This window comes from Gnatocerus cornutus, unplaced genomic scaffold (assembly GCF_029298725.1).
Source record: "Gnatocerus cornutus isolate USDA-ARS CGAHR unplaced genomic scaffold, icGnaCorn1.1 ctg00000144.1, whole genome shotgun sequence".
NCBI lineage: Eukaryota > Metazoa > Arthropoda > Insecta > Coleoptera > Tenebrionidae > Gnatocerus > Gnatocerus cornutus.
In genome coordinates, this window is record NW_028275484.1 from 57,464 (window position 1) to 81,348 (window position 23,885).

A 23,885-nucleotide genomic window follows, 5' to 3' on the forward strand; every position below is an offset into this window, starting at 1 on the left:
CCCGAAAAAAACGACCATCAGACAAGCGGCTGCTGAATTTTACCGAATCTGCTAATTTACCGGTTTATTGCTTTTGTGTAGTGAGTAAGCCATAAAATCACTATTTGGTATCTGCTGTAACTGTATAATTTAAATTAATAATTTCCGTTGTCGTGCCTTCTTTTGTCGCACTTACACGATGAGTTCAAATTGAGTGGGAGAGATCGCCGTTTCTCTGGAATCACGCGTTCAATGGGAATTGCAATGTTTGCACAAGCCGTGACTAATACAATAAAAGGTCGTGTAAAACATATTTAGTTTTGTCGTTATTACTAATATTTAGGTTAAAGTTAATGTACAATTTGCTCTCGCTACTACCATTATTAGTTACCAGAATTAAATTAGTCTACAATGAGAAAAATTTGAATTTGAATGTTTGAATTCTCGTCAATCGGTTTGTTTGTTTGTTACCCCATCCCCTCCGCCTCAAGTGATAACGAAGTGAATAAAATTGCAGTATTTGAAGTGAACACGTTTACAGTAATGATTGAATTTTGTGACAATTTTAAGATTTCCTTTAGGTAAGATTTTGGGTTTTATAATTAATAAGCAGGCTGTGTCGTAAGTCGCGAATAAACTTGAAGAATTCATAAAGGCCGGCTTTAAAAAAAACATAAAATTGTGGTTTTCGTTGTTACGTCAGTTTCACTTCAAGGTTGAACTATCCATATTTGAAGATAGGGCGTTTCCAAGCCCGGATTAAGAAAATTTGAGGCCCGGGGCTAAATTCTAAAAGAGGACCCATCGATAAAATTATCCAAAGAAAGCCTTACGTAGATTTGTATTTTTTTCAATTTTTATAGCAATTTTTACGTGGCAAGGGGCCCCTGGGAAAGTGGGGCCCGGTGCTACAGCACCCTTAGCCCCCCCCTTAGTCCGGACTTGGGCGTTTCAATGTAAAAGTTCGTACAAAATTGCACGAAAACGAAAAGAGCTATTTAAATGCGGTTTTTTGTGTTTGAAAGAGCACAAAAAATTGTAGTGACGTTACCCTATGAGATTTATATCTTGGTTTTATAAATATCGCGAATAAACTTGACGAATTCATAAAGGCCGGCTTTAAAAAAAACATAAAATCGTGGTTTTTGTTTTTATGTCAGTTTCACTTCTTAAGGCTCTGTCCTACCCCGGCCGAAGTGCATAGGAAATAGCGCAAAACGACATTACTTTTTACGGCCACAAATTAAGAGTTGGAGTTTTGATTTTTTTTGTACGTGTAGACAATATCGAAATGTACACGGGAAACTCTGTGATTTTCAAAAATTCTTTATAGATTTATTTAAAAAAAATAAAAACTGGAAAAACGCCATGTCGTTTTACGGGCACAGTTTTAGAAATTTTTGCTTGAACTACGACTTGATAGATAGATAATTGTATTCTACACCCGGGAAACTCCTTGATTTTTTTCAATAATGAATAGTTTTTTTAGAAAAAAATAAAATGTAATGTAAAAATGGGCCTCAATTTTCTAAAAGTCGGCAACCAACACTTCAAAATACAAATGATTTACAACCCCTCACAACAGGGGTCTCTAATCCTAATGACGGTTAGACGACTACGGCTCGACCGAGTCGGGATTGACCATTGGAATCCCAACCAGATACCTACTCACTACCGAGAGCTGAAGCTCATGAATCCCATAACATTTTAATCTCATTCTTATCAAGATTATTATTACTAAATTTTCTTGCCAGGCATAAAGCTGGCCCAATTACCAACGAACAAAAATTGTAATTATCAATTAAATTACACTCAATTAAAAAAATAAAGAAAATGATATAATACCCCTCTTTTTTTTTAAATTACCTAGTTTACCCCTTCGGATTCACACAATTCTAAGTAAAATTCTGATTTGCTAATGTTATTTGCAATTAGTGTTTACAAATATTTTATACTTTTAAAATAAAAATTTCTAAAAAAAAAAACTTTATCTTTTGTATAATTGAGATGCACTCTTGGTTTTGAGAGGTCAAATTTTGAATTATCTATTGGATCTCAGAATCTATCCTTTGGATTTCAAAAATATGTACCTAATAAGTAATTCAGTAATCGCTATGCTTTTTCCATCTGTTAGACTTGATCTTTATTGATTTATCGACTATAAATTCCCAACTCGAATATAAGATACATTTCAATTTTCGAGATGCAAAAATAGTAAGGTAGTAAGGCAAAGTATTTTTTTTGACCCAAGATTTTTATTGTTTGTTAGTTTGTTGCGAATTAATCTCACAAATCTTAGACGTCATTTTTCTGACGTTTCAAAAATTTGAGTGTAGTTTGTGCTTTACTGTCATTGCCATTACTGACGTTTAAAACATCAAAGTATTGACAAGTTGACAATTAAGAATTATCAAGACTGAAACGAATAAAATTAGAATATTATCTTTAGTACAGAGCGGTATGATCTACAGTCAGTTGCTTGCAATATTGAAAACACTGAAAATTTTGAAATTAAAAAATTATAACTCAAAATTGACAGTACAAAAAAGTAAGGTTACATATTTTAAGTAGGGTTTTACACCATGCGACAATTAAATGACATTGACGTCTAAGATTTTTTTGTCCGCGACTGTATATGTAGAGTGTCCGAAAAGTAGCACACTATCTTGAAAGGAGGTAATTGGGTGGTCCCCCAGAGTACTAAAAAAATTTAAAAAAAAGTGCATATCCATATTCACCCGGAAAAGTTGCCTTTTTCTTTGTTGAAGGCAAAGAGAAGTCAAAAAAGTTTGAAAGTCAGTTTATAAAATCGAACACTTGGGTCCACTACACAGTTTATTTGGAAAATAGCACCATTAGTATATTACAAAACAATGATATTATTCACAGACGTATAGATTTGAATCCAACTCACATTGTAGTGAAAACCACAGAAAAAACATACTGGAAAATACATGACTGCAAGTAACTCTAAAATGTGTGAATTTTGAACTTATTCAATTTTTTCTTTTAGACGAAGTACAAGTAGCAAATCAAATTTCTACAAGACCAACAATAGTACAGTTACCAAAAATTTCGTGTTTGATGTTGTATGCTAACTTATGCCCACACTGTCGACTTGAAGTTACCAATTCTGGAGAGCTCCAATCTCTTTTAAGAGAGAAAGAGTCCGCCGTCGGCAGTCTGAACGCGTGGAAGCATCTAGAAATTTCTTCAAAATCCGGAATTAACATCACTTTGTCTAGACAAACTGACGAGCCACACATGGAAGGATTTTGGATTATTGACTTGAGAGAATGCCCCACTGTTTTTAAAAGAAAACTACCATCGAAAGAAGTCGCTGCCAACAAAACTTGTCAAACTTTAAACGAAAATGATTCTTCAGTGGGATCACTTAAGAAAAGCTCACAATCTCTTTGCAACGCTGGTGAACTGGGACAAAACTGCAGCCTAAAGTGTGAAGATATTCTAGGTTCTGACAGAAAATTTTGTGAAGGGTATGAGATTTGTGAAAACACTCGTTCTGATTGTGCTTGGGGATCTCAAGGACCATCATATAAAGACAGTAAGTAGTTAGACTTTTGATTTTGGTAGATATTAAAAAAAATCGATTGATTTTAGCTTGTAAAAATGGAACATGGGGTTCTTCATGCGAAAAAAAATGTCACTGTTCGGATAAATGTGCTAAGATAACAGGAGAATGTTTACAACGATCTTCAAAATCAAATGGTAAGTTTGTTTATATTTGACCCTTTGTTTATAAAAATAATTTTTTTTTTTTACAGAAATAATTCAGCTGTCCCGGCTCTTCGTATTGACTTTGTTTCTCAATTTTCTCCTGGATGTGTTGTCATATTAATTTGATTTATTATTTTTTTGCACGATAGAACAATTTTTTGCTTAGTTTCCGCGCCTGTTGTTGAGTTGTGTTTACTGGTTACCAAGATAAACAAAATTTATTTACTGTTCTAGAACGGTAAGTAAAAATTTCAAAATAGTCATTTAAAAAAAAGGATTTATATACATTCTCATACCGAAACTTTGACTTTTCAGGAATTATTGAAGAACAGTTAATGTCAATTATTTGTAACTTTTTAGTTTTAAAAAAATTATCGAAATTTGTCTATCGTGCAAAAAATATTATAAGTATTACGAACTATACCGACTATACCGATCTCAGACAATAATTGGAGTTGTAGTTTCGCTCCTCCCCTCTAAAGTGTCCTTACCGTTCTTAATACTTAATATACTATATTTATCTTATTTTTTGTATAATTCTTATTGGTATACAGTATGTCAGTGGATTGAGTTCACAAGAGGAAAAAGAACGTTATTTTTCATTTTACAAAAAAATGACAAAAGAATGAAATTTGTTCCTTAACTTAAACCAATTTCCACTATTTGATTAACCCATTACCTGTTTTAGCACATAGTTCAATTCTAACTCGTAATGCTTTAAGACTGTTTCGAATTTTCTCATTTATTGTTAAGGATGCAATTGCATTTCTTTTCCAATTTTTTAATACTTACACATTATTGGGTAAATTTTCTTTTAGTCTTTAACACACTATTTGATACTGTGAATCCACAGCCTGCTATTATTTAAATACGATTACAAAATCTAATAAATACAAATAATGAAAAAATAAATTTTAAGATTACAAACTAATAATAATTTTGTAATTTTAATTGCAGATTTATCTGTTTTAAAATAAGCAAAAATGTTATTTCTTTGTCATTTTTTTGTAAAATGGAAACTTTTTTTCCCTCTTGTGAACTCAATCCGGGGACATACTGTAGATATTTTATTGTATTTATAGTTACTATTACGGAGTCAAAATTTCAAACATCACTGGCAGGCTTTATTATCATTGTGACTGACGTTATTATTTGTCATGTCAAGATTTCTAACACTTGCTGTGCTGTGTTATAAATTTTAGGGTTGACGATTATTAAGCAATTACGCTCTCTGGTGACGATTCTTAAACTAAACCACACATGCTTTATTGTGGGAAACGTGATGAAAAATGACTTATAATAATTAAATTTTCTTTTGAAACAATAAGATTTTGGCTTTTCTCACACGTTGAAACTATGAAAACAAACTTCAAGTTTGATTTTTTTACGTTTTTTTTTATTCGAATTTTGACAAGAGCCCACAGTGTCATTTAACAGCTGATTTTTGACAGAATAATGTGTCACGAAACCTTAGTGCAAAATGTCAATAATGACAGTTGACAATTTTTAAACATCAATCAATTTGTGGTTCGAAATTTTGATTCCGCCATAGTAATATTTGTTTGACCATAAATAATCTCTATATAATATAATCTATAATTTTAAGTTCATAGCGACTAAAATACCATCGCGATAAAAAAAAACTAAGACAACATGTTCCTATAAACACTTCCAAAACTGAAATGTTCATGTAGACACTATTATTGCAGGCTGAATCCGTCTTTTTGACATGTCACTGTGACACATGTGTCAGATTTGAAATTGAATCTGATACTGCTGGGTTGTCAACCATTGCTTCATTATCATCTAACTATAGCCATGTCCACCTCAGAATGGGTGGCTGTAACTGATTTTTGTACTCCAGGTCTCTGTTTTATTTTTTTAAATGATTTTGTACGAAAGGACCATTCATTTTATTTATATTATGTTTATTGACTAATACGGTATGGCAAGATTTCAGACCTGTTATCTTGACAAATAAATTCTCATAGATCACTAAAAAAAATAGCACACCACGTGAAACCAAAATTAATCAACTAAAATTTTATTGTCTTAGTTTTTTTTGAGCACGATTGTACCTAGAAATATTATGGCATTGATTACAGCCGCAGATGGCAGTTTGAAGTCCGAGCCGAAAGGCGAAAGGCTTTAATAAGCCATAACATTCGTGGTATATTCAAGATTTAATCGGATTCTGCCGATTTTGCCGAAATTTTAATGAAACTAATTAATTGTCAATTTGACATATTGGTATTGTAAAGTGACAATTGTGACAATTTGGTATTGTAAAATGTCTATTACAGTACGATTATTCAGTTGATATTTCAGTACAGTTATGAGATAGATGAGTTATGTTAGTCTGTTCTCATTGTACTATATTATATAGTCTCTGGGTTTTTATTGTCTTGATATTTAATCTACCCGTCCTTGTCACCCCAAACATGACAATATACAGACCGAATCCGGTTAATGTATTAAACAATCTCAAACTCCCCTACTTAACAATATCTCCGTACTTTTGTACTTTATTTGTTGTATTATTAAAAATTAGTTATAAGAGTTTAATTCCATTTTTGAATAAATATGGTTGAAAACTTGAAGCACTTCATTTTGAACCCCACTGTTTTTTTAGTTTTTTGCTGAACCAGTGCTATCAAGTTAGAATGATGATCTTACTGATAAAGATGTTGTGTCAGATGCAAGAGAAAATTAGTGACTACAAACTTTACAAACTTTTTTTTAAAAAGGTGAGAAATTCTGGAAAAGAAAGTGATGCATATTATTAAATTTAGTTTATAATTATTGTGTTTTTAATTTTAAAAATTACAAATACAAAGTGAGTCACATAATAACGAATTAAATCTGCAACACAAAATACACATTTAATAGGCATCGCTTTGTAAATTTTATTTCTACAAAACTTGCAAACATAGTTAGTGGATAAATTTGAGATTAGCAATAATTCTGTTAAATTAACAAAACAAATTGTTGCAAGTATGTATTTGTGTTATTGTAGAGATGATCCTCATGTTCGGTGAATGCTCAATAAATGCTGTTGCAGCCGTCAGCCCTTTTGCATGACGATAACCTGATAGCAGCCTTTATTAATTGATTATAAATTAATTGATTAATTGATTATTTAACTTATTATTATTATTTAACTAATTAATCAATCGATCAATCGATTTAATTTATCTAATTAATTTACACTTTCACTTTTGGTATCTAATTAATACGCCATTAAAAAGCAATTAAAAAGTCATTAGGCTAATTAATTAATTTAATTGACCTTTAATTGACTTTTGATTAATTACTAATAGGCTGTCTTACTACTAAGCTCATTTAACATTTTCCAAAATTTATTGATTCATTTTTTTTATAAATTGGTTACATTTCACTTTATTTAATTTAATAAATAAATCTCGTTAATCTGAAGTAAAAAAAATCAACACAATTAATAGATAGTTAGAGTTAATTTTAATTGCACAAGTGGCTTAATTACAAGTTAGATTAATAATTTAAAGTACAATAAAGTGTATAATAAACTGTGCAATAAGTGCCTAAAATATTTATAGCCGATAAGGCAAAAGTAGTCTCTTTCTCTTTAGAGTCAGGTCACTGCAATATTAGAGATACCAAAAATTCTATCTATTATAAAATTAAAAAATCAAAAATATTCAAATTGATGCGGTAAAATCGTAAGATTACAGATCATCTATGAACAGAAAACCAAAATAATAATTGTTTTTCGATTATTATTATTATTTTTTGATTACTTAAAAGAAAACTGTCATTTTGATTTCAAATGGAAAACTATACTTTTTATTATAGACCGATGTAAAATTAAATTTTGCGTTTAATAACATCAATTTTTGACTACAATTTTAGGTAAAAAATAATAGTTATTTAGATAAAAGTCAGGAAAATGACACATTATTGATGAGACCAGGGATTTAAAGACTTTTGTATGATTAAGATAAAGTTTTATTGGGATTATTGCAAAATTGTCGCTTTTATTTTAGATTAGTTTAAGATAAACTTTAATCAAACAATTTTTTTTATCATATTGCTTGTAACTCAGAGATTCAAACCAACTATTTATTTTTAAATACTATTAATGCATGATTTGTGGGCTTCAATCATGCATTAAAGTGGACTATTAATGAATGATTTAGCGTGTTTATTATAGGCAACCAATTACACATGCAATTCAATAAATTCAATAATGATCTGAAGACGCGGTTTTAAAGGCCTTGAATCTGTTTGTTTGCTAATACCAAATCAAAACAACGATTAGAGCTTCCTAGTTCGATAGACATCGTTTGGAATTACACTCAAATCGGACACATCCATCATACAAATAACCTCACTTAGTTTTTGCATATTTGGCTGCATAACCACCTTTGTACCAATTTTCTTTTTTTGGTGAATTTTTCAAAATTCGATTACCGGAAAAGTTTTGTTACTAACTTTATGGTTAATGGGCGATTAATAATCTCGCTTATTAACGGCTTTCATTACGTTCGTCTGGTTAAAATCGCTCAATTATTAATCGCTTTTATTAACCAACTTGTGTGTTAAATAGCTATAAACTTTGTCATAATGAGTTTAATGTCATTTTCTTCAAAGAAAATCTATTGGATCAATTCTTGGTGTTGTTGACAAATTATCAAAATTACAATTCATTCCCCAAACACCAAATTTGACAAAAAATGCTGACGCGCGTTTCGATAGCAATGCTATCATCATCAGAGCGATGATTAAACTGATCATCATCAGGTCTGATGATGATAGCATTGCTATCGAAACGCGCGTCAGCATTTTTTGTCAAATTTGGTGTTTGGGGAATAAATTGTAATTTTGGTCATTTTCTTATTAGAAATTATTCGAGAATAAAATAATTGTTAGAGTTATTCAAAAATTGCTTGAGTGGCTAAATTACAGGATAGATTAATGATGAAGTGCAGTAAAGTGTACAATAAAGTGTGCATTAATAGTTATTAGAGATTTTATCTACAATGGTTTTCCATTTCTAATTTACTAAATACAATTAATTAGAAGTCATCTGTCATCAAATGACAAAACAAATACAATTTGACTGCTGATTTGCTGTTTGTAAGCAAAAAACGTGCAAAAAAACTTTCATTACATAATGCACGAAACGCCTATTTTTTGAACGAAAGTATGTGCAAAAACAAACAAACCGTATATAATTTTTTTTGACAAATGGACCAGATGGAGCACAACGAGCGTCAATTAATAAAATAATTTGACTAGATGCCACTTTCTTGACTAATCTTCATTATACTAAAGAGATTTTAATTTATAAACGCATCTGAAGAGCAAACGATTTAGACAATTTTTACCGCACGGCGTGTGTAAACGTTTCCGAAGATGTAATTTGAATGTTAATTTGACGTTTACAATTCATGAGGCCAAAAACATATTTTAATTTAAAGATTTACAATTTTTACGCATGTTTTAAAAAAGTGATAATCCATGATGTCAACATAAAATTCATATGTCTCTAGATTAAAAATTTGATGAATCACATGATAAAAGTAAATCCATCAATAATTGTTTTGCTGATGCCACCAAAGATTAAAGACTTTTAAATTTATAAGATAGTTTTATTGGCATTCTTTCTAAATTGTGGCTTGTAAGTTTAAGATAAAATTTATGACGCATTTTTAGTTGAAAGTCGTTCCTTCTTTTTGATTAATTTTGTTAAAAATATGTATGGCAACACAAGGAGAAAACATTTTTTTAATGTTAATGTATAATTTTTAATATACAGGTGTACCCAAATAAAGGGCCAAATTTCGCGTTTCGAAATGTCACCGTTTCTGAGAAAAAAGTAATTAAAGTTTTCCGCAGAAATTGTTGCGTGCCAATGAAATGTGCTTCACTGTCAAAGTCAGACCAAGCCATCAAAAAGTTGAGAATAAAAACGCTAATAAACAAGTGGCAACAAATGTCTTTATCGGAGTTTAACATTTATCGTGATAGAAAAATGTGGATTTTACTTACAGTGCTCAATTGTTTAAATTTTAAGTAAATTTTTTTTTTATTTTTTGTCAGTTTCTTCAAAAGTGTGGTGATAAACCTAAAATTTTAAAAAGCGTTTTCTTTACGGATGAAACTAAATTAGAGCGTTCAATAGAGGGCATTTAATTTATTTTCGTAATTACTTCAGGTAACTTTTTAATTATTTCGTTTCTAATTAAAATTTCAGTTTGAGTCACAAAACGAATCGGGAAAAATCACCTTCCAAACCACTTAAAATAAAAATTGGCCTTTTATTTGGGGGCTCAATTTATTTCAAACAAATTATTTTTTCGCAATAGGCACTTTTAAAAATGATGTTTAAAAAACAGTAATTAAGTGAAAGTTGTTAGATTTGGTGCCATAACTGTCGAATAATGGGTAATCTCAGGCGGTTTTGCCTCATTTGAATTGAATTTTTTTGCAGAATTATTATCTACAAAGGTCTCTACATATTTGCACTTTATTGGAGTACACCCTGTACAAAGTGAGTTAATCTAGATTCTAGCCTCCTGTAATAAATCAGTATGAAATCTAATGTAATTGAATTTTGCAAAATAGAGTATCTCAAACAAAGTAATTTTTGTCAGATTGCTTGTAACTCAGAAACTCAAATCAAGATTTTAATGTTACTAGATTAATGATGTGCTATAAAGTGTGCAATAAAACGTAATATCTATTTCGCGCGAGTTGTAAACAACATTTTTTCTACAATCGTTGCAAAATCAAACAAAATTCAAACATCTGTGTTTCAAGTGACACAAAAAATTGTTTTAAAACTGACTTTGACAGAATAATATTTATACTGAGTTTTTACGCAAATTTAGCGGTTGGAATTCAAGCAGTCAGCAGAAAATATACGTGAAATCTTACAAAAATCGCTAAATAATCTATACATTAGCAAATTTTAACAAGTTTTTTCTTCCAGAATTTGTAAAAGCTCGGGAGTAAAGTTGTTCACAACAGTTGACTAGTATATTATGAAACGCGATTCATAATGAACATTTTGCCACACGCACGTTTTTAAAGTAGTAAGTGCGGCAAAATGCATTATGAACAAGTATCATACGTTATTTTTTCTATTTCGCCTTATTTTAAACGAAAAAACTTGATTTCGAAATCTAGGGAATTTTAGGGTAGTTGGCATTTGCAAAATGTTCGGGAAAAAATTCAAAGTAGCCAAATTCAATTTCAGTTAGTTTGACAGGTGTGACGTTTTGAGGTTACCGGAGCGCAAGGAAGCCAAGAGAGCGAAGATGTTGATCATGATATAATGTTTCTTTTGCATCCAAAGAGTTTTTCTCCGATGAATTAATTAATTAAGCCAAGTGTACAACAAGAAATAATAGTGTATTGATCGATTTATCATGGTTTTTTCAAAACCAAAATCTAAATTGTCAACGTTGACAGTTCATCTGCTGCAAACCTAAGAAAAATATAAGTTCCTGGAAATATTGGCACGAGATTGGTCCATTACGATACCGAAATACGCTCAAACGCGTATTGAAATATCTTCATTATGAACGCGAAATAGAAAAAAATATTTATAAAACCAAGATATAAATCTCATAGGGTAAGGTCACTACAATTTTTTGTGCTTTTTCAAACACAAAAAACCGCATCTAAATAGCTCTCTTCGTTTTCGTGCAATTTTGTACGAACTTTTACATTAAAACGCCCTATCTTCAAATTTGGATAGTTCAACCTTAAGCCTCATTTCCACGGTCCGTTCTAGAGAGAAACAAATTCGATTTACGATGGAATTTGAGTTATTGCACCATATTTTGCGGTCGGAAAATTTGCAAATCCTATTGCACCCTTGGTTTACAATCCTCTGCTCCGATTTGGGCGAACAAGCTGGTTGAAACGCCGAACCACCAGACGGACTGCTACATTTGATAATAACCAGCAGGTTTAATTACTTCAATTCTTTCAATTTGAACACTAAATAACACATATAAATGTGGTTTAATTTTAATAAAGATGTCGATAAATGTAGATGAACCTATCATTGTATGGAAACAGACGTGAATGAATGCAGGTAGGTACGTTTCTTATCTCTGTGAGTGGATTTACCCTTTTGAAGTATATTTGACTGAAATGAAATATATTTTTGTGGATTTGGGCAGATTTATTACCTGAAGATTTGAATTTTTAATTTCGTTCTATGAATTGAATTTTTTGGAATTTTAATGAAAGTTGAATGAAAATGCCTATTCCAAATTCTGGAACCATTTTACTTTGCTCTAGTTGTGAAAAAAAGAAACAATTTTTAGAGTTTAGATTGGAATTTTCAAAATAAGAACGGTCTGTCATTTAAGGTCCTACGGCGACCAATGAGAGACCGCGGAGAAGTTAAAGTCTTGACGGGGTCTTTCAATCATGACACAGTTTTAGGAGTGTTTATCGTTTTATTCCTAACTTTTCCTACTAACTACATTGATAAACACTAGAATATAATAAACTCAAAAATAATTACAATATATCGGTAGAAATTATATTTATTTATTTTATATTTAATTTATTTTTTTATTATATTTATTTTTATTTTTATTATTAGTAAGAAAGAGAATACAGGCATGTTAAAATTATTGATAACAAAAGGAGTCAACGTCAACGCTCAAAATAAAGAAGGGAAAACTGCACTTCATCTCGCATTCGAAAAAGATTTTTGTGAAAGCGCTAAAATTTTGATTAAAAATGGAATGGATGTTACTATTAAAGATGAGATGGGCAACACGCCATTGCACTCTTTAATGCAAAGTTGGAAAGAGAACACAGAAATGTTAAAATTATTGATAACGAAAGGAGTCAACGTCAACGCTCAAAATAAAGAAGGGAAAACTGCACTTTATCTCGCAAGCAAAAGAGGTTTTTGTGAAAGCGCTACAATTTTGATCGAAAATGGAATGGATGTTACTATTCAAGATGAGATGGGCAACACGTCATTCCACTATCTAATGCAAAGGTGCTACGAAAATACAGGAATGTTAAAATTATTGATAACGAAAGGAGTCAACGTCAATGTTCAAAATAAAGAAGGGAAAACTGCACTTCATCTCGCAATCGAAAAAGATTTTTGTGAAAGCGCTAAAATTTTTATCGAAAATGGAATGGATGTTACTATTCAAGATGAGATGGGCAACACGTCATTGCACTATCTAATGCAAAGTCGGAAAGAAAACACAAAAATGTTAAAATTATTGATAACGAAAGGAGTCAACGTCAACGCTCAAGATAAAGAAGGGCAAACTGCACTTCATCTCGCATTCGAAAAAGAGTTTTGTGAAAGCGCTAAAATTTTGATTGAAAATGGAATGGATGCCACTATTAAAGATGAGATGGGCAACACGCCATTGCACTCTTTAATGCAAAGTTGGAAAGAGAACACAGAAATGTTAAAATTATTAATAACGAAAGGAGTCAACGTCAACGCTCAAGATAAAGAAGGGAAAACTGCACTTCATCTCGCAAGCGAAAGGGGTTTTCTTGAAAGCACTAAAATCTTAATAGAAAACCATGCAGATGTGACAATTTTAGACATCACAAATTGTACAGTTTTTCACTACTTAATGCAAATAGAAAACAAAAATCTTGAAGTAGGGAAATCTTTAATGGACAAAGGTCTCCACCTTAATGCTCTCAACAAATATGGTCAGACCGCATTACACTATGCTTGCTGGTATCGTTGCTTTAGAAATGTGCAATTTCTGCACAGCTACAACGCTGACTTTACAATCGTTGATGATCGCGGATTTACACCGTTACACTTCGCAGCATGTTGTGAAGATCAAAACATTCAAATAATACATTTCTTACTAAAACACGATATAAACATCGACGCTCGCACTAAGCATGGTCTCACTGCAATTAACATAGCTTGTGAATTTGGATGCTTTGAGAACGTTGCACATCTCCATAGTCTAAACGCTGACTTGGCAATTGATGATAATGATGGGAACACTCTTTTACACAGTGCAACACAAACAATTTATGCAAACTTTGAGATAATAGACTTTTTACTACAGCGGAGTCTTGATCTCAATGCTTGCAATAAGAACGGACAAACGCCTGTACTTGTCGCTGGTAAAAACGGTTGTTTTAGAAACATGAAGTATTTGTATGGCAAAGGCGCAGATTTAACAGTCAGAGATAAGAACCAAAAAGACATATTCGATTACGTACAGAACTTGAACAATTTCTATGACAAGGAGACACTATTAAGTTACTTAGAAGAAACGGACTCTGAATTTGAAGTAGGCAGTAGTAGTAGTTGTTCTGAGGAGCTACCTTGTGTAAAATATCGCAAATAAGCAACATAAATAGACAAATTAGTTTTAGGAATCTTAGTGACATCTCTTCAGGCAGGCTGAGATACCACCAACCAGGAAAATTGGTCAATGTTTTTATCTATGCAGAAAACACTGTACATTCGACAACATATCAAAACAACATAAATAGGCCCAACGAAATCAAGGAAGAAATAATGTTTTTAAACCAGATCGAATAAAATGCTCAAATTATTCCACAAAGTACGACTGGTTATTATTACTTTTCTTTTCAACGCCATTTTAAGCCTTAAATATTGACTCAAGCTGCAATTATTCTGGCGTCCCACCGGTTGGTATTTTTGGTCCTGTTCTTTATTTACAATGCAAACCCAAACTTCATCTTAAAGAAAGACAAATATCACCAGGTTTTATAAATATGTTGCAAATACTAATAGAATCCAAGAATGTTTCATTTAAAATGCGCAAGTTGAACTGCCTCCGATATAACCGGAAGTGTTATGAAAATGAGAATATTTTTATTCAATGTGTTTTATTCTTTTCTTTTGTTCTTGAAATTGCAAATTTTTATCATTACAGTAGGGCCTCGTTAATCCGGAGAGGCAAAAACAAGACCCTCTCCGGATTATCGAGGCATCCGGATTATAGTATGCCATATTTGACGGTCCTAAAACACATGTTTAACTTTAGTTTCTTTAATCAATTTTTATATGAAAGCATAAAGACAAAAATGTACATGTTCATGTAGAAAAACAGTAAGTTAAATTACATAAAACATTAGACTTTACATAAACAAAAGACTGACGACGCATTGGCTCATGACAGCCCGCACCTACACCTGCCTCCGCCCGTCCCCCCGCAAAGCTCATTGCCCGGCCGGATTACAGCGATCACCGAACTAGCAGGAGTCCAGATTACCGAGGCTCTACTGTATTTGTAATTTTTAAGAAAAATGTCGAATGGATTACGACATCTTCAAGTTCCTCTCCACGCTTCGGCCGAAAACTTACCATTTTGAAACACGTTGTTTTCTTTTTTTCATCGACCGACGCTTTTTCTGGCGTTTTGGACGGAAGACATCCACCAATAAATTGATCATCAAAAGTGTGAGCTCGATTAGCATGTTGATGTTGAGGTATTTTGACTTGACGCCCGTTTTTGTAAAAAACCTGGATTTACCGTAAGTGTTCATTTTGCAATTTGAGAGGTATCCGAAAGATCAAGTATTTTTTGCAGATTTTGGGCTTGTCGGAGAGCATCCTCGTGGTGCTCATCATCGAAGGGACGTTTCTCCTGATGTGTGGGGAGATGGAAATTTAGTTTGTTCTCCTGAAAAAGACTAATAGTAGTGCTCATGAAGACGCTTCTTAACGAAAACTGAAGACATGGTCAAAGTCCCACGCATTTCGGCTGCGATAAAATGAAGAAGATCGTCTCCAAGTTTTTCTTTTTTCAGTTCTTGTTGATGTTCGACAAACTCGGCATCTTCGTCATAAATAAGTGAGTACCGTTGATAGCACTAGAATGACGTATCATACACGGACTAACTAGTCATCAGTTTACACTCAAGGCTACCAACATCTCAGTGAAAGTTGTAAGCTCCTATACTCTCAATTATAGCAAATGAATAAAAAATTTTAATTTTTTTTACAAATTTTGAATTATAAAAGTAGCCGCTATCTTTGAGCCAAATTTGAAACTTTGGACATCAAAACTTGCAGAATTGTAAATTCCCCGCTTAAATTTAAATTTTAATTTTAAATTTAAAAAGCATTGCCATCGCGGTGTCAAATTTGAAACTTTAAAATAAGTGTCAATGATTGCGTAATTCTACCAAAATCTTTTTAAAGAATTTTTGAAAGTGGCGTCATCTTAGAATCAAATTCTCCTTGCCTTTAGTTTCATCAAGTATCCAATGCAGTGAAATGTATTCTAGATTTATTTTATTGATTTCTTACTTTTCATTTACTACATTGTTGTCCCTTTATTTGGGCTCTTTATTTTCTTTGCCTATCTTCCCTTCTGTTACTTTGTCACCGTACTGATCCATATTTAGGTAAGGGCATGTAGGTACTTGTTGACAGTTCATTTTCCAATAAAGACTGTCAAGAATAAAACATGTTTAAAAAGACGGTTCTATAATGAAACCACGCAGCGCGGTCTATCTAGTAGGTTTTTTTGACTTTAGATCGACAGCATTGTTCCTTTTTTTCGCAATTTTTTGGACACAATTAACGCCCATTACGTTGCTGATGTTAATAAAAGATCTCCTACCTTCTGTTAGTTCCCAAAATAAATTGAAAGTACAAAGTATCTTCCAAAAACATGCGTTCCACCCAAATTGAAAAGAATTGACCAACCTCTAAAAGAAAATGTTCATCAACCTTTGTTTGGTCACAATCTGCGATGCTTGCACAAATTCTTTTCTTCTTCATTCCATAATATCATGAAGTTTAACACCAAAAATCCTGGTTTAATGGTTTAAACTCCCATTTTGTTGCTGATGTATAAAGATCTCCATGTTTCTCTGTTACATACCTTCCATAAGAGATTGTGGCGCACAAAACATCTTCCAAAATGTTGTCCGTCAATTAAACCACACAGTGAGGTGTTTCCGATGGAAAGAAAGTTTGACTTCAGAATGATAGATAATGTAAAAGAAAATACCTCAGAACAGAATATTACAACACAGAAGACACAACTGTACGTCATTGATGATGTTTTCCACAAAAACTGAAGTAAATTGCGCCACTTCTGAAACAAATTCTTCACTTGCAATTGCAAGTGTTGTTGTTGTTTTCTTTTAGGTTCTTTTATAGCCCGCCCAATCATCTTCGTTTGTTCGTCACAATTTGTGATGCCTCCACCCATTCTAGAATTGTAATGACTGGAAAAGTCTTATTGTGCTGTTCTTCAAAGGTTATTGCAACAAAAGCGAGAGTAAAGATGAGTAGAAACTTTTGCTTTTCGCAATTGAACCTCCATTGATGCTTTCCACACAAATCTTCCAAAAAGATGATCTTGAATGAAAAACCCCACAGCGAGGTGTTTCTGAAGGGAAGAAAGTTTGATTCCAGAACAAAAGCGTTGATAATGTAAAAGAAAATACCTCAGAACAACTTACAACAACAATTGTTCCGGTGCCTTTCAAGGTCCTTTCATAAAACACCAGATGATCTTTTGCACCAATCTCAGAATTATAATGAGCGGAAGAGGTTCTCCTGAAGAAAATGTTGGTGCAAAGGGCTTAGATAATGGCCTAATTAATGGCAAAGAAAAAAAACGTAACCTCATAGCCTCACAAAAATAACATTTCAAGTTGGATTTGCTTAGGCAGCACGTGAAGCACACTCAGTGTCGCCAACCTTCGAGAGTGAATTGGTTGTTTCATCGGTGCCAACTGAAACATCGGCAAGTAAGAAAACCTCACATCTTGACTGTCGATGAATAAAGGATTTTAATGGGAGAATCGCACCAGTCCGTTCTGCTGGAAAGGGGACTCTTGGTAACTTTTAACATAAAAAAATGAGAATTGGAACGAAATTTGAGAAATACAAGGTGTTTATAAATGTTTCTAGCATCAAGGGTGGCTATGAAATGTCAAAGAATGTGAATTTCGATTTTTCAACTGACATTTGCAGTTAACCTCAAACATGGAGCAAAGTAAGTTTGGAGAAATAAACTGTTCTATTAATGATTCACGTTCGGTAGAAGTAACTAATTTTAGTAACTTTTATTTTTGGACTGTGTAACTGATGGTTATAACTTTTCTAGTGTAATGCTTTGTAAAACCTGATGTCATCAAAATGACAGTTTTTGAATAGTTATTTTCCAAACGAAAAAGAAGAAAAGTATCAAAGCTCTGAATCATATTCAACTAGTTCATCGATTTCATCTTCATCTTTTGAATATTGTCTACAGCTGCGTCTTCCATGAGTGCTGACCAGTCTTGCCTAATTAATTTTTCGCAGTGTGAAACAAAATTTTTCCGGTTGTTTGGTGTGCATTGCGAAATTGATTTTAACTATAAATTTCTGACTTTCTTCCTTCTGATTTCTGCAGGAGAATATTCTGTATTCTACCTTTTGAAACTGGTTGTTTTGTAATAGTTGATTCCATCTCGTTTTATTGTCAAATTTTAATGACAAATTTATTTGACAGACAGTGATGCCAATGTTAAATTCCTAGTTATTTCAAAAATCCAACGTAGCGACACGAAAGTATCCGTTAGTTACTTCTACCGAAAGTGAATAGTGAATAGTTGTGGTTTAAAATTGACGTAAATAACAATATAAATAATTTTCAAGATAGTTATATTCACTATGAAAACAAAGCGGCAAAGTAGTGTACGACAGGAATTCCAGAGCCACCCTTGATGCTAGAAACATTTATAAACACCTAGTACCTCGGGCACCCCTCCGTTTAGGTAGAAGACAAACCGGTGACTCGGAAAATGAAGGCGAAACTAGTTTCAGATCCGCCGTTTCTGAGAAACTCTGCTTATCGAATCTCCGAGTTTTTCTTGAAAAAGCGAGGGCTATCAGAATTTAGTATAGTTTAATAATTGATAACAATCACTTACGTTAACGGGGTTTCAGATACGGTTTTGTTTCCAAGTTTATGATGTTTAGGTTTTAAAACTTACTTTGCTCCATATGTTTGAGGTTAACGACAAATGTCAGTTGAAAATTTCTAAACTCACATTTGTAATAAGCGGCAAATTTTCGTTGACATTTTAAAGCCACTCTTGATGCTAGAAACATTTATAAACACCTTGTACTATAACGTTTATTAACTTATCTGATGAGGTTGAAAAGTTATCTTCATTGCGTCTTTGTTTAAAGTTCCGAATTATCAGCTCGATAAAAAAACGACAGTCAAGTCGTCGGGAAATCCCATAGAGGTTTTTGCAGGAAACGAGATAAGATTATTAATAGATGAAAATTTTGCAATACGAATGGGTGTTCTCATTGTTGTTATTACGCTCATTCGAAATTAGTGCAAAATTGAAGTTATTTTTTTAGGAACAGACAAAAAAAAAAAAAGTGTCTAAGTGGGATAAATTTATCTAACTGGTGAGTAATTAACTATAATTAATTAATTTGAATGGTTAGTTTACTCACATGATTCCAATTTTCTGTTTTGTAAAGATAAATGCAAAAAATGGAGTTGGATTTGGCATTGAGAGCATTGTGCCTCGTTCTGGTCTTCACGGTATTAGAGCACCGAAACACGAAAAACATAGAAACAGTCATCGGAATCGATTTAGGAGCGACTTACTCATGGTAAGATCTTCTTTCTGTATGATGACTTACCATAAACCAGATGGTAGCAAATTCTGCATTTTCTCCCTCTTAACAATGCTAAAAGAACCAATTTTAGCGTGGGTGTTTTAATAAGGGGCCACGTGGAAATCATCCCCAACGACCAAGGAAACCGCCTCACCCCCTCGTACGTGTCGTTCACATCAGACGGCGAGCGTCTCTTCGGCGACGCCGCCAACAATCACTTGACCACGAATCCTGAAAACACCATCTTCCACACCAAGCGTCTCATTGGAAGAAAATGGAGCGACTTATCAGTCCAAAACGACATCAAACTCTTCCCCTTCAAAGTCGTCGAGAAGAATTCCAAACCCTACATCTCCGTAAGAGAAAACCTCTTCGCTCCTGAAGAAATCTCCGCCATGGTCTTACGAAACATAAAAGAGACAGCTGAAGCATATTTGAGAAGAAACATCACCCATGCTGTCGTGGCAGTACCTGCACACTTCTCTCAAACTCAACGTCAAGCGACCATGGACGCTGGTACCATCGCTGGACTCAACATAATAAGAATAATCAATGAACCCACAGCTGCTGCTCTAGCGTACGGTTGGGATCAACACGATGGTATAAAAACAGTTTTAGTGTTTGATTTGGGTGGTACCACCTTCGATGTATCGTTGTTGACCATCGACAATGGTGTCTTTGACGTTTTGACCACCAACGGAGATTCTCGTCTGGGTGGTGAAGACTTCAACCAAAGAGTTGTGGACCACTTCATCAACTTGTACCAGCAGCAAACAGGTAAATACGTCCGCAAAGATATCAGAGCTGTTCAAAAACTCCGGCGTGAAGTCGAAAGAGCCAAACGAGCGCTATCTTCACGCCAGCGTGTCAGACTTCAAATCGAGTCGTTTTTTGACGGTTATGACTTCTCGGAAACTCTGACCAGAGCGAAGTTCGAGGAGTTGAACATGGACCTTTTTAGATACGCCATGAAGTTGGTACAAAAAGTACTTAATGATGCCAAGTTGAGCAAGAAAGATGTTGATGAAATCGTCTTGGTGGGTGGTTCAACACGTCTTCCTATAATTCAAGAGTTGCTAAAAAACTTCTTTAATGGTAAAGAACCGTGTCATCGGCTCAACATTGATGAAGCTGTAGCCTACGGAGCTGCGCTCCAAGCTGGGGTACTTTCTGGTGAACAAGGCAGAAACACCATCGTGCGATTGTCGGAAGTGAACTCATTGAGTGTGGGCATCAAAACTGAAATCGGGGTCATGACCAAAGTCATCCCAAGAAACACAGTCATTCCGACAAATAAAACTGAATACTTTTCCACAGCCTTTGGGGATCAAATTTCAATGTACATATTTGAAGGAGAGCACTCTAAGACCAAACACAACCACTTGTTGGGAAAACTGGATCTGACTACTGTTCCTCGAGTTGCTCCAGATGTTCCTTTGAAAAGAATCACTTTTGAAATCGATGCTAGTGGTGTCTTGCAATTATCAACTGAAGACGGTGAACGGCTCGTCATTACCAATCAAAACGTGTTGACTCCTGAAGACATCGAAGGGATGACTCGAGACGCTGAGAAGTTCGCCGATTATGATAAGAAGGTGAAGAAGAGAGTTGAGGCAAGGAACGAACTTGAAAGTTACGTCTATTTTCTTAGGAATCAATTCAGAGATGAAGGTAAATTGGGTTCCAAAGTCTTCGGTGATGCAAAGAAGAAAATGGAAGAAGCCATTGAAGAGAAAATCTATTGGTTGAAAGATAATCAAAACAGAGAAGCTGAAGTGTACAAGAAAGAAAAAAATAAACTTGAAGATGTGATAGAAGCAATTACTGAGAAATTGTCCCAAGGATTGGATGAGGATGATCTGGGAACTGCAAGACTGAACTGATAACTTTACTAGTCTAAAATAAAGAGAAAACATTCTGGAATTGGAAATGATATTAAATTTATTCTAATTATTAATAAATGTTGTACTTTTCATTTTGAAGATTAGAAATATTGTATTGATTTAGTGTTGAATTTTTATTTAAATACTAATAAAGATTTGAAGATAATAACTTTAATACCAAATTATTTACAACTATAGATGCTCAAACGAGATAAGATTATTAATAGATGAAAATTTTGCAATACGAATGGGTGTTCTCATTGTTGTTATTACACTCATTCGAAATTAGTGCAAAATTGAAGTTATTTTTTTAGGAACAGACAAATAAGTGTCTAAGTGGGATAAATTTATCTAACTGGTGAGTAATTAACTATAATTAATTAATTTGAATGGTTAGTTTACTCACATGATTCCAATTTTCTGTTTTGTAAAGATAAATGCAAAAAATGGAGTTGGATTTGGCATTGAGAGCATTGTGCCTCGTTCTGGTCTTCACGGTATTAGAGCACCGAAACACGAAAAACATAGAAACAGTCATCGGAATCGATTTAGGAGCGACTTACTCATGGTAAGATCTTCTTTCTGTATGATGACTTACCATGAACCAGATGGTAGCAAATTCTGCATTTTCTCCCTCTTAACAATGCTAAAAGAACCAATTTTAGCGTGGGTGTTTTAATAAGGGGCCACGTGGAAATCATCCCCAACGACCAAGGAAACCGCCTCACCCCCTCGTACGTGTCGTTCACATCAGACGGCGAGCGTCTCTTCGGCGACGCCGCCAACAATCACTTGACCACCAATCCTGAGAACACCATCTTCCACACCAAGCGTCTCATTGGAAGAAAATGGAGCGACTTATCAGTCCAAAACGACATCAAACTCTTCCCCTTCAAAGTCGTCGAGAAGAATTTCAAACCCTACATCTCCGTAAGAGAAAACCTCTTCGCTCCTGAAGAAATCTCCGCCATGGTCTTACGAAACATAAAAGAGACAGCTGAAGCATATTTGAGAAGAAACATCACCCATGCTGTCGTGGCAGTACCTGCACACTTCTCTCAAACTCAACGTCAAGCGACCATGGACGCTGGTACCATCGCTGGACTCAACATAATAAGAATAATCAATGAACCCACAGCTGCTGCTCTAGCGTACGGTTGGGATCAACACGATGGTATAAAAACAGTTTTAGTGTTTGATTTGGGTGGTACCACCTTCGATGTATCGTTGTTGACCATCGACAATGGTGTCTTTGACGTTTTGGCCACCAACGGAGATTCTCGTCTGGGTGGTGAAGACTTCAACCAAAGAGTTGTGGACCACTTCATCAACTTGTACCAGCAGCAAACAGGTAAATACGTCCGCAAAGATATCAGAGCTGTTCAAAAACTCCGGCGTGAAGTTGAAAGAGCCAAAAGAGCGCTATCTTCACGCCAGCGTGTCAGACTTCAAATCGAGTCGTTTTTTGACGGTTATGACTTCTCGGAAACTCTGACCAGAGCGAAGTTCGAGGAGTTGAACATGGACCTTTTTAGATACGCCATGAAGTTGGTACAAAAAGTACTTGATGATGCCAAGATGAGCAAGAAAGATGTTGATGAAATCGTCTTGGTGGGTGGTTCAACACGTCTTCCTATAATTCAAGAGTTGCTAAAAAACTTCTTTAATGGTAAAGAACCGTGTCATCGGCTCAACATTGATGAAGCTGTAGCCTACGGAGCTGCGCTCCAAGCTGGGGTACTTTCTGGTGAACAAGGCAGAAACACCATCGTGCGATTGTCGGAAGTGAACTCATTGAGTGTGGGCATCAAAACTGAAATCGGGGTCATGACCAAAGTCATCCCAAGAAACACAGTCATTCCGACAAATAAAACTGAATACTTTTCCACAGCCTTTGGGGATCAAATTTCAATGTACATATTTGAAGGAGAGCACTCTAAGACCAAACACAACCACTTGTTGGGAAAACTGGATCTGACTACTGTTCCTCGAGTTGCTCCAGATGTTCCTTTGAAAAGAATCACTTTTGAAATCGATGCTAGTGGTGTCTTGCAATTATCAACTGAAGACGGTGAACGGCTCGTCATTACCAATCAAAACGTGTTGACTCCTGAAGACATCGAAGGGATGACTCGAGACGCTGAGAAGTTCGCCGATTATGATAAGAATGTGAAGAAGAGAGTTGAGGCAAGGAACGAACTTGAAAGTTACGTCTATTCTCTTAGGAATCAACTGAGAGATGAAGGTAAATTGGGTTCCAAAGTCTTCGGTGCAGTAAAGAAGAAAATGGAAAAAGCCATTGAAGAGAAAATTTATTGGTTGGAAGATAATCAAAACAGTGAAGCTGAAGTGTACAAGAAAGAAAAAAATAAACTTAAAGATGTGATGGAAGCAATTACTGAGAAATTGTCCCAAGGATTGGATGAGGATGATCTGGGAACTGCAAGACTGTACTGATAACTTTACTAGTCTAAAATAAAGAGAAAAAATTCTGGAATTGGAAATGATATTAAATTTATTCTAATTATTAATAAATGTTGTGCTTTTCATTTTAAAGATTAGAAATATTGTATTGATTTAGTGTTAAATTTTTATTTAAATACTAATAAAGATTTGAAGATAATAACTTTAATACCAAATTATTTAAAACTTTAGATGCT

At 34.0% G+C, this 23,885-nt stretch overlaps 2 protein-coding genes and 1 pseudogene across 3 annotated transcripts; all 3 read left to right on the plus strand.

The window, feature by feature from the left end:
* Window positions 1-2,698: 2,698 nt before the first annotated feature.
* On the plus strand, window positions 2,699-3,910 carry LOC148165920 (uncharacterized; the record flags this gene model as incomplete). The annotated part of the gene is made up of 4 exons (XM_088049603.1): window positions 2,699-2,939; window positions 2,993-3,544; window positions 3,601-3,708; window positions 3,765-3,910. Coding segments are annotated over 4 exons (975 nt in total), but the record flags the coding sequence as incomplete, so codon positions are not given.
* A 15,095-nt stretch (window positions 3,911-19,005) lies between these two features.
* On the plus strand, window positions 19,006-21,250 carry LOC148165921 (endoplasmic reticulum chaperone BiP-like). Its single transcript, XM_088049596.1, has 3 exons — window positions 19,006-19,126; window positions 19,202-19,336; window positions 19,434-21,250. Exons 2-3 carry the CDS (start codon window positions 19,206-19,208, stop codon window positions 21,223-21,225), a joined length of 1,923 nt encoding a protein of 640 aa, XP_087905722.1. The 5' UTR covers window positions 19,006-19,126; window positions 19,202-19,205; the 3' UTR covers window positions 21,226-21,250.
* Window positions 21,251-21,469: 219 nt separating this feature from the next.
* LOC148165922 (endoplasmic reticulum chaperone BiP pseudogene) lies at window positions 21,470-23,682 on the plus strand (annotated as a pseudogene). Its single transcript, XR_015771089.1, has 3 exons — window positions 21,470-21,583; window positions 21,659-21,793; window positions 21,891-23,682. The product of XR_015771089.1 is annotated as an endoplasmic reticulum chaperone BiP pseudogene (transcript).
* The last annotated feature ends 203 nt before the right edge of the window (window positions 23,683-23,885 follow it).